Genomic DNA, 14,006 nt, shown 5'->3' with positions numbered 1-14,006 from the left:
TCAACAGAGGAAACATCTGATATGAAAAAAATAAAAGTGAGGAAAAAAATATGGAAATAGAGGGAAGACTAAAAAACATCATCCGGAAAAACATGACAGTTTTATTTGAGTTTTAGAAATTGTTTACAAATTGAAAGTGGGAAATAGAAATCGGCACGCTAGCGGCTAGGACTTGGAGACATGTCTTCAAAACGGAAACTTGGCGATGATGTTGATGAAACTATGAAGGTAACATTATATTTGAAACTTGTTTAGTACTGTATAAGAGATGGGTCTTTACAATCAGATGGTGCATATCCATGTCACATTATAACTGTATAATTATTTCCCATTGTTTATATTTATGTTAATCTGTTAATTCATGACACTAGCCTATTGATAAATGTACAGAACTTGATTATTGTTAGGCATCAGCTTGACTGGTGAGCATATAGCAGTTTTATAGTTTTGCATTGAATTTAAATATGTGTTATTCTGGGAAGTGCAATGGGAATGATCAAGGCGACGGGAGATAACTGCTGATCCTTTCTACACTGACTATCGTCTACAGTTGTAAAATCCCACTAAACACTAAAGCTGTTCTTTGCTTCTCGTTATTAAACTCTTTCATACGATATACAATGATCTGAGAGCATGGTTAACTGATTAACTGGTGAACTTGTATACCAGGTCACATTTAAAAGTACCCTAACAAAATGGTTAAAACTAAATGTACAAGTCTGTTTGGGTATAAGTCAGTTTGGTTACGAGTTGACTGTAATTCAGCTAAATAAATATACATTAACAGATAAATTTTAAATGAATAAAAATCATTTGTATTTGACACTTTGCTATGTTTTATGGTACCTATATGTACATGATATTAAATACATATTGCTTCTTCTTGAAGTGATGTATAAAAATTAAAATGGTTATTCTATTTCAGAAGAAACACTGCAGCATGTGTGTCTTTAATAAAGAGCAGATGTTTCAGCTATTTTCGGATAGTGAATCTCGTCTGATAGAAAGAATGGATGTTGGAAGTGGGAAGCATGAATCTCAGGTAATAATAAATCAGATAAAAGTACATAGCAATGCTTTAAAAATGGAAATTTCTTCACTTAGGTAATTTATGCAAAAAGAAAAATCTGCTTAAACAATCACATGTAGCTAAATTACACTCGGATAATATTAGAATCTTGAGGCCACTGCAATCATAGTTATTTTTTTCCCTGTCATGAACCTGTTATTATTCATGAACAAGATCTTACAGTAGCATAAGACAATTAATCCAGTATGTTTATAGTTCGGTTTGAGGGCAAATTGTGTTTTATATGAGAATAAAACTGTTACTTAGGGATATAATACTGAAGGCAACAGCTTTGGAGTGCAGCGATGCACAAATCAAAAAATGTATTCTATTCTTCAGACGTATTTAAAGTAATACTACATGTATTACTTTGCAAGCTAGTGTATAAAAATAATAAATTAGATATACCATTTTGATATTTCATTCCACTTTACTCAGGAATCTGTGAACCTTTTTTTTTTAATGGTATCAAAATGACTTAAAAAAAATGTGGCATATCAAACATTTTAAATGGTTGAATTTTTCACATGGAATATATTAAAGTTAATAAGAAATGATGAAGAATTTTTTTATGACCAACGTTACAAATTATAAAGAAAGCACTTCATCATATATATATATATATATATATATATATATATATGCTAATCCCTTTAGATCTGTTATTATAGTTTACTATAATCTGTATACAAACATTTACCGGTATGTTCATTTATGTTGGATGCATTTTTAAAAGATGATAAAAATCTAAATTGTTACAAATCCATTTTAGGGAGAATCTCAAAAATCAAATGCGCAGTGCCATAATTTCCCTGTCAATAGTTTCCCTCTACAAGGCCTCAACAATAACAACAGCAGCATCAACAGAAACCTGTCTCCTCAGCAGTGTGTGAGGTGCCTGGCAGGGGAACCGGTAAACCACTCTCTATATTTAATCAATGATTATTGCAGCAGCCCTCTTGTATGCCTATTGGTCTTTATGTAGAATTTTAAAACCTTTACCATGACAATAACCAATAAAGAATTTCCATGTTTATCATGTTAGATTCTATGAGATTTGAACTTGTATTGTTTAGCTTAAAAAGTCAAAGGTTCAAGTTACCTAGCTAATATCTTTACATGCTCACATTTGAACTTGTATGATATGCCATATTTGAAGACATCCTTATGGTACATGTAGATGTGCTTTAGAAGTGCATGTTTTACAATTTTATATACCGGTAGTAGTATTTCACTAACTCTGATGCTTTTTGCAGGGTCATTTCCAGCATGTGAACAGTTGAGATAGATGGCAGCTCAGTATCATCCCAGTCAGCAGAGCCCAGTGGTGTGCTTCTATCATGAATGCTCATTTGCCAGGGGTCTAAGCCCAATGTTGTCAACATTTTCATTAAAAGTTGTCATATCTTTGTTTGAAATGTACTTACCATTGTCAGATTGCTTGAATACATATATTTTTAGTTTTTTTTGTATACATGTACAAAAAGACTCTGTTTATTTAGACAGTCAGATAAATTACATTATCAAGAAAAGCAAAAACATATTTTTGAATATGAAAACAAATGTTTATGTCTATTGTCTATTATTCCATGAAGTAGGTACAGAATTGTTTGTTTAAGGTATTTTTTGGTACATGTATCAAATATTTCTAAAGAATGTGAATGACATTGATTTGAAAGAGGAGACATACATGTATGATTTTAACAAATATTATTTCCTGTTTCATAGTGGAAAGGTTACTTCTGTCTATAAATAAGTTTTTGTTCCTTGCTTAAAATCTGGATGATGATATATTAATCAATTTTACTTATGCCATTGTGTATATTTAATGTTTTCGGCAGATGATATTGTAACTGTTATAGTGAGCTACCGCAGTACTAACAAATGCAATCCTAGTTTATACAAATATTCTGTATCGTCATTTTACTTGTGTCTGGTGCTTTATTATATACATGTTTACTTTTATACATTTAATTGTGAGCGGGGATTGCGATCAATGTTAGAAATGATCTCAGTGTTGTCCATGTTATTGTTTACCTGTCTCATTTTATATTTAAGAGTACATAATTTCTAAGGAAAATAAGATGAGAAATGTAAAGTTTTGGTTTAATCAACTAAAATTGCATCCATAAAACTTTACAAATGCTGCAATTTCGGAGTTACTGCCCTTAAGCTGCAGTATACACACAAGGACATTTCAGAAATGTTAAACATTTCAATAATATAAAACAGATTGAAAAGAATATGCGTTTTCTTAACAGTAACTTATATCAAATATGAGTTTAAAATAAATGTCTGTTATTTTGCAGCTGTATGAACAATTGACATAATAGATATAATCAGGAAATATCAAAGTACCGGTAGATTTTTATATGTTTATAGCAATCACTTATTTGACTCAGGAATCCAGAATATAAATCCAAATCTCCGTAATTTGTATTTTCCATGCTTGACACTTATCAAAGTTACTGGTACATGAAAATAATCTTCCAGTCATAGTCAATCAAGATAGATCTGTACCAATGTGCATGTTGAAAATTTTGTAAATCAAGGCTATAATGAAAAATTCACACCTAAACTATTTTATGCAGGGTTTAATATTTTTAAATTTTATTTTATATACCTTCATTTTTATATGTTTGGTTTTCATTTCCTTTGGTCATATTTTGTCTGTTTGTACATATGAAAGATTATCATTACCTGGTATTTTTTTTTTATTATAAATAAGCAATATGTTTACATATATATGTATGTTATACTGAATTTTCAAAGATGTACTGTAGGTATGCAAAAATTGGTCTGTATACATAAATATACTGACACATGGTTTGATATTTTGTATAGAAGGTAAGCATTGGTTTCTTTTTAAAGAGCACTTGGAAGACCTGCCTATCATAGTACCATATGGTATTGTTAACAATGTTTAGCAATTTAAAACTTTGATGTATATTGTTTTTGACAACATGCATGTATGTGCATGTAGTCGGCATGTTTTCTTCATGATAAACACATTGCCAATAGTAATGCTTTGTTTGATACTTACAAAGAACATGGGAAATAAGACAGTTCTAATTGCATTGAGTTCAGTCATTAATTACTTCAGTAAATCAGATTTCAGGTTTCCATCTATAATCTTGGTAAGATAACTGAATCATTAAAACATGCCAAAACAACATTATTTACTAATGTTGTTGTGAAGTTTGTAAAAAACAAAGAACATGCTAATGTAATACATGTTGTCGATAGTTTTTGTTGGGATCAATCCCATGAAAAGGCTTAATCAGTGTTACAAACATCACAAGAAAAAAAACTCAGTTATATTTAAATGACATGCCGTACAATGTACAATATTCTCTCCAAAACTGTATCAGGTTTTTTGTTTTTTTCTAAGAATAAATGAGTGTTATGTTCAAAAATGTTGTGTTAGTAATGAATATACATTAAAAGGGATATTTTAAATATTAGACATGTTTATATCTTCCTATTGACTTTGCCTACTTTATTCACCCATGTTCTGATAAAATTTCAATTTGTTTTAAAACATGTGATCATGTATCAAAATAAAATAATATAGATCTCTACTGTTTTATCATTTTGAGATCATCCTCAAAGGTATGCAGACTTGTGTGCTTCAGAGGAGCTAGTTGATGCATATAAAACAGTGTCTGTGTTGTACTCGCGCCTGATGCTATTATTTTTTTCTCATTATACATTAGGTATAGTATAGGGTTTATATTTTTTATTAAAATAAAAATATATAACATCAGGTGCCTGTGGTCCTACTTTACATATTTTTATTATACCCAAGTATGAAGAAAATTACTATCTTATTTTATCAGATAATCAGCAATTATACTCATCAGTTACCTTTTTTAAATGACACAGGCATTTCTGTATAATAGTCGGAAGATTTTACTACACATTACTACATCTTCTTAGGTAAATGTGACATTAATGTATATATTCCAAGTTTTGCTATAAGCTAGAAATATATACCATTTATAAAAAGTAAACTAGAAAACTGACCAGTCAGGAAGGGCCCCACTATGACAATTAATATAGAGAAGTGAAAAAAAACTTTGAATTCCATCCTCTTTATATTAACAATGATGAAAAATAAATGCCCGGCATAAGATGTAAAGAACAGCAATATATATAAGGTGGTAAAAAAAAAATATATGAAAATTATAAGTAACAACTGTATTTTTAAAATTTCAAGATACATGTAATTCCTGAATGTCCAAAAACTCTAAATAGTAACCTTGTATCTGCATAAAACAGGGATAACCTCATGTCTTATAAAAAAACCTAAATGAAATGTGTATTTAAAAAAGATTTAAACAGGTGTTTTATAAAATGCAAGCCTTCAGTGAATGCAAATACATTGTATCACTCAGGGTTGACCTCAACTTCAAAACAAACATCAGTTGCAGACAAAGGTGTTCATTAATCTTCATATGACAGATAGAGATAAACCTCTAAATTTTCTGCAGCAGGCAAGATAATTAATCCCAGGGGATTAATTGTTCTGCTCTCTCATCCTTTTCTTCTAAATTTACAATAAGATTTTTTTTTTTTCAGAAATGACAGAATGGGGTTATTATCTGATTACCTAAAATTAACAGCATTAAGGCAGAAAAAAATAAAATAATTAAAAAATAAAATAGTGAAAAAGGATATCTTAATATATACTTTGATTTTAGAATTCAATAAAATTATCATAAATCATTGTGTACGGTATTTTAACCAAAATAAAGTATGAATATTATATTTTAAATCCATATTTCAAAGAATGTACACAATACTACACATCATTTAAAATTGACCTTAACTTCAAAACAAAGTTCATTTGCAGACATAGGCAGCTCAGTTATTAATCCAAATGTGACAAAGATAAAGCTTAGGATTTTCTTCCTGTGGAAGGTTAATTGATCCAGAAGGACAAATATTGCACATCCTTCCAAGTATACAATGGTAACATTCTCAGCAGTTATCTCTCTTTGCCCATTCACTCTTATGCATAGTTAAGGAATCTACCCCACCAACCCAGCTCCAAACCAGAAGACATAGAGAATCAAATGTAGCATCAAAATATGTATTTCTGCCTACTGAACTACCATACCAAATTTGAATTTGATTGGGCAACCATAAAAAAAGTTATTAGAAAAAAACAGAAAATTTGTGGACGGAAGTGACAGACGGAGAGACAGAGTGATTACTAAAGGGCACCCGCAATTCCTTGCGGGGCCCTAATAAGTTGTTTATCTCCATCCTTATTGAATAATAAAAAGTCAAAGATTAAGCAAATGTACTATATTATTCCTATTATTAACATTCTGGGCCTGTAGAAAATTATAAAAAGAGGGAATTTATTGGCCATTTAATTTCACAAAACAAACATTTGTTTAGTAGCAATTTTGCTGTATAAATACATATACATTATAAATGATTGCATTTTTTTTCAATGCACTTAAATTTTCAAAACATTAAACAAGTTTTAAACTTGTAACACTATCATTTGGACAAGTCATTCCCAAATGTATTTTGATATGTTCTTTGTTAAAGGGTAATTAAAATAGGGTACCTATTTTTTTGGACTAACGAAAATAACCAAGAGGATATTCACTAGTGCTTGGGGTTTAAATTAACAGAATACATTATTGGCAAATAATACTGTTACATCTAGGTAACAAAAATAAAGCCCATTATGTAACAGAACTTGCTGTGACGCTCGTTTTGAGACTTCACTACGCAACCTTAACATAATTGTATAACTGCCAAGGTTTCCTGGCTTGCGTACTTAAACATACTCGATTACTTCAAGATTAAAGGATTATCAAGTATCAGTTTACCAGGTAATGCAAAGCTCTTAGTCAAGAAAAATATGATATAAACAAAGAATAGTGTTTTATTTATAGAAGTAATTTTATTTAATCTTTAATGATTAATGGTCACAGAAAATCAAAACATATACAAACAGGTGACATAGCACCAAACTCTTATCATCTAGAATTCATATATTAAGTCCAGACTGTTAATAGAATATGTACATTTTAAAAAACATAAGAGCTAAATGTAATAAGCCCTCGATAAACTCGTACTAACTCGTGCTATCTTCAGTGTTTGAATACACACTGAAAAAAGGACCGTAACAGACATTGAAGAAAGAACCATACTTCCGTCAAGAAAACATATTTGAAAATAATTGACTGAATTTCTTTCAAGAAAGGATTGAATGAATAATCCCATCTGCATAGCTTTTGAGTATATTTTGGAACATAGTTCATTTGTATGACTGCAGTTTTATGTACAATGAAGTACATTTAGCTATAAACCATGTAACAGTTGAACTAAGAGTGTGATATAGAGAAAGGCATGGAGGCCAAAAGCGCTTCAGACTTAACTACACCTGATTTAGACATGGCAGCACTACACAGAACAAAACAAGCTAACAAATAATCTGGCTACTGTCTGCAGGTGCCCTTACAAAGAAAGATGTCCTTATGTTTGGTTATAGATAATACAAACTAATGACATTCTTAATACAACTGTATTACATTACAAAACGTTATCTCTACTCTTTATATATTATTAAATATTCATTATACTGCTCAATATTAAAATACACCGACATCTTCAAAACTAGCATGTGGCCCCTAAAATATGTATGATAAAAATCTCACAATTACATGATACAATATAATGTACATCTCTTGTAGCACCCACACAAAAAAACATTCATTCAAGGAGAAAACAATGATTTTCCTCTAGTATGTAAAACAATATGAATCTATACCTTAAAACATGAGTTTGCATGAACATCCCAGACATAATGATTTATTTAATTAAAATATATATCAGAGCTGAAAGTTGTTGTGTCCAAATTAGACGGAGCATACTAGACTTCAATTAAAATAATTTACTAATTTAACATGAAAGCTTATCACTCTAAAACAAAATTGCACTTCTACAATTGTTCTGATATAAGATGCTTTTTTTTACGAATTACAGCAGAATTTAATGCATATCAATTCAATAGGCATAATGACAAATAAATGAGATTCCAAAGACCGAATGTTGGACCAACTTTCAGGATTCCAATGCTTCAGTCCAATAAATTGTTGCTATGGCGAGATTTGTCACCATAGCAATGAAATTATCACAGTTTCCTGTCTCCTAGCGACTGCTGTCTGGAAGACAATAATGGGGTTGATGATATCAGATGGCAGTTTCTCTTCCGCTCACTAAATGATGATATCTGTAATTGCCTAACTGCAGGTCCTATTTTATATCCCATTTCCTCACCTGACGATCTTCTAATAAAACACTGGTAACTCTGCATCTCACAATACAGAAAATTTGACAAAAAGTGAGACATGTTAGAGGGTATGGCATGCTGACTCCCTGTGTGTGATATTGCTATAGTGGTTTGATTGGCGGGGGATGGGGAGTGGCACTCAGTGGTCCCTCTGATCTTCTAAGCTCTCCCTGCTCCCCGCCCGTCCAATTTCCTGAACTATTTCTGCATGCTCATCCAGCATCTGCTCAAACTGTTTTTTCCTCTTTTCAGCATTTTCCTAGAATTATATATTGAGGCCAATTACAGTTATCGTCAACACAATATAAAATTTGTACCATATTGGTTAAAGTCATAGTCAAAACTTGTATGGCATTTATTAATGTAGAAAAAAATTAAAAATCATTAAGAAACTTCATAAAAATTATTAATGCATTTTTAAGTTGGCTCACTAAACCTTGAAATCGTTTCTTAAATCAGCAGAAAATTACTTGATTATGAAAAATAGCATGATGCATAAGAAGTACGTAAGTCAAATACCGTAGGCAAAAATATATGCAATTTTGGATAAAAATAATTACTTTTAAAATTTTATTCAGTAACTATGAACAAAAGCCCCATGCAGATTCAAACTCATGAGCTGCAGTTAAAAACCAAATACTTTAACCACCAAGCTATGATGATACTCAACCAAATCGATTGATAAATACAATTTAACAAAACATTTAAATCGCCATCTCATGATGTAGTGTCTTAAAAAGTTTAACTATTGCTGTAGTGAGGTACCTTAAGCTAAACATGCAATTTGATACCAACATGCTGTATACTGGTATATGTACTAGTTCTTGAATAACATGCATGAAGTTTAAAATGGTAGGGTGTGAAATAAATATGCATTTTTAAAAAATACATTTTTATAGTTTCTTTTATTCACCAATTAAATTTTCTGTTTTCTATTGCTTTCATTTTGGTCTGTTTAATGTTAATCTTGAACACCTGTTCGTTAGTATTGATTAGGGTTAGATGTTAAGATACATTAGTCTAAAACTCAGCTTATTGTAAGTAATATCAACTGATTGTGATACTGACAAACACACAGACCAATATATGAGGTCTGACCTCAGTCAGAGATGAGTGGATTTATATGAGGAGTAGTGGTTAACCAGCTCATAAACAACAAATCAAACAGTTATCAGGTCATCACCATCTCATAGAAAGGTGTTCACCATTATCACAAACCAACTCTCAAATTGTCCTCCCAAACACAAGCTGTCTTACAGCCCCGGCACAGATTACCATTTCTATTTACCTCTTCTTCATAAATGCAAAATATTTGAAGAGTGCTGTTCAGCAGATAATAATATCATTGCCTTAATTCATTCTCCATGCACTTCAGTGGGGATTTATTTTCAACTGCCTGACGTCAAGCCGGTCCTGTACTGTTGTTCTCTGTATGTGATGGATTGCTATAGCCCGGGCTGCTGAGTATTACACAGTACACACACATCATCATGGATTCTGGGGCAAGTTTCATCAAATCCACCTTAAAAAGCTGAGCCACCCATAGCTTCAAAATAATGTCAGTCACAGAAATAGTCCTTCTTTTTTAACCAATGCAATAACCTTCCGTGGAATAAGTAGACATAAGATCAAACTGATGTAAGACCAACTGAGTAATAGAGCAGGGATTCAGTGAGGGCTTTTTCCTTTCATTGTTATTCATTCAATTAAAATTTAATAAAAATCATTTAAATAAAAATCTCATCAAAAGCTGAACGAAAATTTGGTAAACTGTTGCATTAAAAATGTACTTTTCTTTACTGTTTTACTGAAATACATTGCATTGGATTACAATGTATAGGCATTTGCTATCAGTGCCGGTAATCAAAATTCAAGTAATACTTCATATCACTGACAGAATTATAACCCTTGACTCTGGAATAATATAAGGCAAAAGAAAAAAAAACTACACTAAATCATGCTTTTCATGGTACTAATACATATATTTCCTTTGAGAAGCATTTTAACAACATCACAATATCAAACATGCAAGAGACAATAATGACACATGCTGAACTGTATGTAAGGACCATGAAACTCAAGCCTTGTATAGCAAGGAACATTCTATGAGGAGATCTTGTTAGTAACAGGAGACAATTAGGGAGGGTGAGGTGGCCTGCTTGAGCTTGCATGGTGAGAAAGTCTACAGAAGGAAGGGAAGCAACTGTTACCTTTATGGTTTCTATGTAGGCTTGCGATAACCGCGTCTTCTCCACTTTTTCACTTATTGAAGTCTTACGAACATTGCCTTTAATGGGAGTGGCTAAAAGAGAGCAGAGACATTGGGATAAAGAAGAAATCATCACCAAATTTACAGGCTTTCCCTCTCTATGACCTTAACTCCAAGGAAAATATTGTCCAACCACTCAAAAGAAAACGAAGACCATAATGAGAAACTACCCACAGAATGATGTATGCACCTTGTATAAGCAGATTTACAATTTATGCTTCAAAACACTCATTTTTCTCCCACACAGCCAAGCAGTATATAATGAATGCTGATTTTTTAAACCTATTTTTCCCCTGTGGTAGACATTTCTTAGAAACAACGGTGGATATCATTGCTATGCGTTGAGGCCTCTTTTTGTCTACTTAACCACTTGACAAGTAATTTCCTCCGGAGCTGTTCTTTTTCTCCACTGACAACCCAACCCTTTGGAATTACCAAGAACCTGTATTAACATCTCCTGTTTAAATGGTATACTGCCATGTCTCTTGACAATTTACACAAATTGGGGACCACAGGCATACAGCAACATTTGGACTTCGTAATTAAAAACAAGTCAAAAACAATTCAACCCATCCCAATGTGTCGACTTATCAGTATTTGTTATATATCATGCCTGCTTTCAAATGTCAAAGTCTTTAAAGATATGTATTTTTACCTGGTGGTTATATGCAAGAATTTTTCACTTTTAAGATACCGTAAAAGGTCTAGACAATTACCCTAGTTAAATTTCAACTGTAATGTTTTTAAAGATTGCAAAACCTTTCAAACCACTAAACACTAGTTTCATATTACATTGTACATCTATACATGAAAGATGTCTTTTTCACATCGGGTTAATGTCTTGTAAAGTGTTACATATTTTTTTTCTCAACAGATACCCATTAAAAATGTAAAAATTTCTTATCTTTGCTTGTAATTTAGAAGTAACAAGGGAAGTAATAAATTGAATCACCTTGATAATGTCAGAGAGAGAGAGAGAGAGCCAGAGCAAGAGAGAGAGAGAGAGTTGTATAATTCTGTATAGTGGTTTTCTTATCATCACTCGGTGCATCTCAATCTCATAAGAGCTTGCACCCAGTGCTAGTTGACATTCCTTCACCTAAAGTACATAAAATTTCTACAGCATTCTCTCCAACCATGGAACCCTTCACGGGACGTAGATTTTTATAGCTTCATCGGTATATTCTGCTTTACCCATTCATCACAGCTGACAGTCAAAAATACCACAAATAAACACATGAAACACTGGAAATCCAAAATAAACCATAGAACCTTTAGAATACAATATTCTTTACACAGTACAGAAGGGAAAACAAATTAACCCTTTCATCTTCAGTCATTTAAAGTCAGAATCACTATTAGGAAAAAATGAAAAAAAGTTCATTTCATGATAAGACTTTGTGTGGATTTTATAGAATGAATTCAAGAGAAAACCTTATTTGCATGATATGATCAGTTATCTTATTAAACAAAAATATTTCAATCAAAACCATTAAAATGAAACACAAATATGCACACTTGATGGTTAATACTCTAGTAAAAGCACATTGTTGCACATCAACCAATAAAGATATACATACGCTCTTGAAGTTCCTCTTCAGGGGAGTCAATTTCCACCTGCCCGGCCTTTCCGTGCTCATCAGCTACTTCAATCTCAAAGTTATCCTTTTTCTCCTTCGGCAAGGTCTTTTCCACGGTGTCCATCATTTTGTTGGGTGGGTTAGTCTGCTCTTGGCTGTTGCCGGAATCTTGTCCAGAGCTTAGTTTCATGGAGATTTGCACCTGCTTCCCTCCTTCTGAAAATAAAAGAAGCTGGGATTGAAATTTGCCATTGTTCTTCCCGTAATGTTCCTTGGATGCGTTTTAATAATCAAGATTACCAAATTCTTTTGCAGAAAATGATGCAATCCAGTAGAAGTAATACTTAAAATATTGAAAATCTTTAAATTGCTCATTCTGTGTGATAATGAGTAAACTCGACACTTCAACACATGCTCCAATTTCTTAAAAGGAGCTGGGATTTTTTGCCAGCAAAAGCGCAACATTGAAATTTTTTTAAAAATCCTACAGAATAAAATTTAAAAATAGATGCTAAATTGCAAATGTTGCTTAGCAATAAATCGGTTCCCTCCTCATAGGTCCTTAGTCAACGGTGGAAGGAAACAGACACACTAAATCTGAGCATATAATTATAACATATTATTTGAAGAAAGTGACACCCTGACACAGAAAATACATCTTGTTTCAAACTTTCCAGAGCAAAATGTGCCAGTCTGCCATAATAAGTTCTCAGCAAGGAGTCAGAAGTAGCAGAAAATAGCTGCACCTCTCTCCATCTCCTACACAAAGTGTCAATTATCACTCTACTACTGTCAATTAGTTTTCAGCTAATCAGTGTAAAAAAAGAATTGGCTTCAGAATGGTTAAAAGAATTTTTTTATCTTGTCTCTCTCTCTCTCTCTCTCTCTCTCTCTCTCTCTCTCTCTCTCTCTCTCTCTCTCTCTCTCTCTCTCAGACAGAAAAATAATGCATTTTAACTAATGACCTCTCTATTAATCTAGACCATGTATATAGATTCCAGATGGATTAAATTATTGAATTGTGACTAATAAATAAACAACAGTTGGTAAGATTGTTAATCCTCATTGTGACCGTTACTAAACCACTAATCAAGGTTCTTACTGAACCACTAATCAAGGTTCGATTTGTTCAGGGTTAACATTTATTCTCTGGATGATTTAACACCATGCAGTGTTACTTCTGCAAGGCAGATATCGGCTAAGACAAATCTCTCTCCATGATTACTACTGAACACGATACACAAAGACACAAGAATTGAACCCCCCATGTTTTGGGGATATTTCACTCTACATCAAACAGCAAGAAACCCATTCTTAGCGCATCACATTTTTTACTTTTTATTAATTAATTTTTTATCAAAGTTATCCTCAGCAGGTAACCTATAGGTCTGTGCATAGAAAAAGATCCAGGAAATTAAAGTTTCCCCGATGAACTGCAGAGTCATTACATTGTGTAAACACACTGTGGACTGACTTCATTTATTTTGACTTAATTAAATCTGGTAACAGATCGAAATGAACACACTTCATACAGCTATAATAGCTGACCAAGCCCTGCTGGATTCAGATTTACTTACACTGTAAAGCTAAATATATATACATGGATATCTATTAACAGTAAAACAGTCTTACTCTTAAGTAAAACACAGAAGAAAAAATCCATATAAAATCATCAGGAGAAGAGCTTGGGGCATTTTCTCATCCAAATACAAGTATCCCATCATTAAGAGAGAGGAAAAATAGCGGAAAATCTTATGGCAAAAAAATCAA

At 32.2% G+C, this 14,006-nt stretch overlaps 2 protein-coding genes across 6 annotated transcripts in view; one reads left to right on the top strand and one right to left on the bottom strand.

The window, feature by feature from the left end:
- The first annotated feature begins 79 nt into the window (after window positions 1–79).
- On the top strand, window positions 80–4,648 carry LOC105340344 (uncharacterized). Its single transcript, XM_011446349.4, has 4 exons — window positions 80–228; window positions 926–1,042; window positions 1,842–1,982; window positions 2,326–4,648. Exons 1-4 carry the CDS (start codon window positions 181–183, stop codon window positions 2,350–2,352), a joined length of 333 nt encoding a protein of 110 aa, XP_011444651.3. The 5' UTR covers window positions 80–180; the 3' UTR covers window positions 2,353–4,648.
- Window positions 4,649–6,975: 2,327 nt separating this feature from the next.
- Window positions 6,976–14,006, bottom strand: part of LOC105340345 (uncharacterized) — a 35,475-nt gene continuing 28,444 nt past the window's right edge. For 4 of the 5 annotated variants that reach the window (XM_011446350.4, XM_011446351.4, XM_011446353.4 and 1 more), the window contains 3 exons: window positions 12,237–12,452; window positions 10,598–10,689; window positions 6,976–8,646 (listed from right to left, as the gene is read on the bottom strand). In XM_011446350.4, coding sequence (XP_011444652.3) covers window positions 8,527–8,646; window positions 10,598–10,689; window positions 12,237–12,452 — 428 coding nt within the window. In that variant the 3' untranslated portion in view covers window positions 6,976–8,526. The remainder of the gene's footprint in view (window positions 8,647–10,597; window positions 10,690–12,236; window positions 12,453–14,006) is intronic. The other variant, XM_011446354.4, reaches the window with a different exon arrangement.

Source organism: Magallana gigas, chromosome 6 (genome assembly GCF_963853765.1).
Source record: "Magallana gigas chromosome 6, xbMagGiga1.1, whole genome shotgun sequence".
Lineage (NCBI taxonomy): Eukaryota > Metazoa > Mollusca > Bivalvia > Ostreida > Ostreidae > Magallana > Magallana gigas.
This window is presented reverse-complemented; position numbering and strand designations above follow the sequence as displayed.

Excerpts from the sequence above, each read along its gene's own strand:
- LOC105340344 (XM_011446349.4), top strand. The coding sequence starts at position 181 with ATGTCTTCAAAACGGAAACTTGGCGATGATGTTGATGAAACTATGAAG. Across the intron at positions 229-925 it reads ATGTTGATGAAACTATGAAG|AAGAAACACTGCAGCATGTG; the intron begins GTAACATTATAT and ends ATTCTATTTCAG. Across the intron at positions 1,043-1,841 it reads GTGGGAAGCATGAATCTCAG|GGAGAATCTCAAAAATCAAA; the intron begins GTAATAATAAAT and ends AATCCATTTTAG.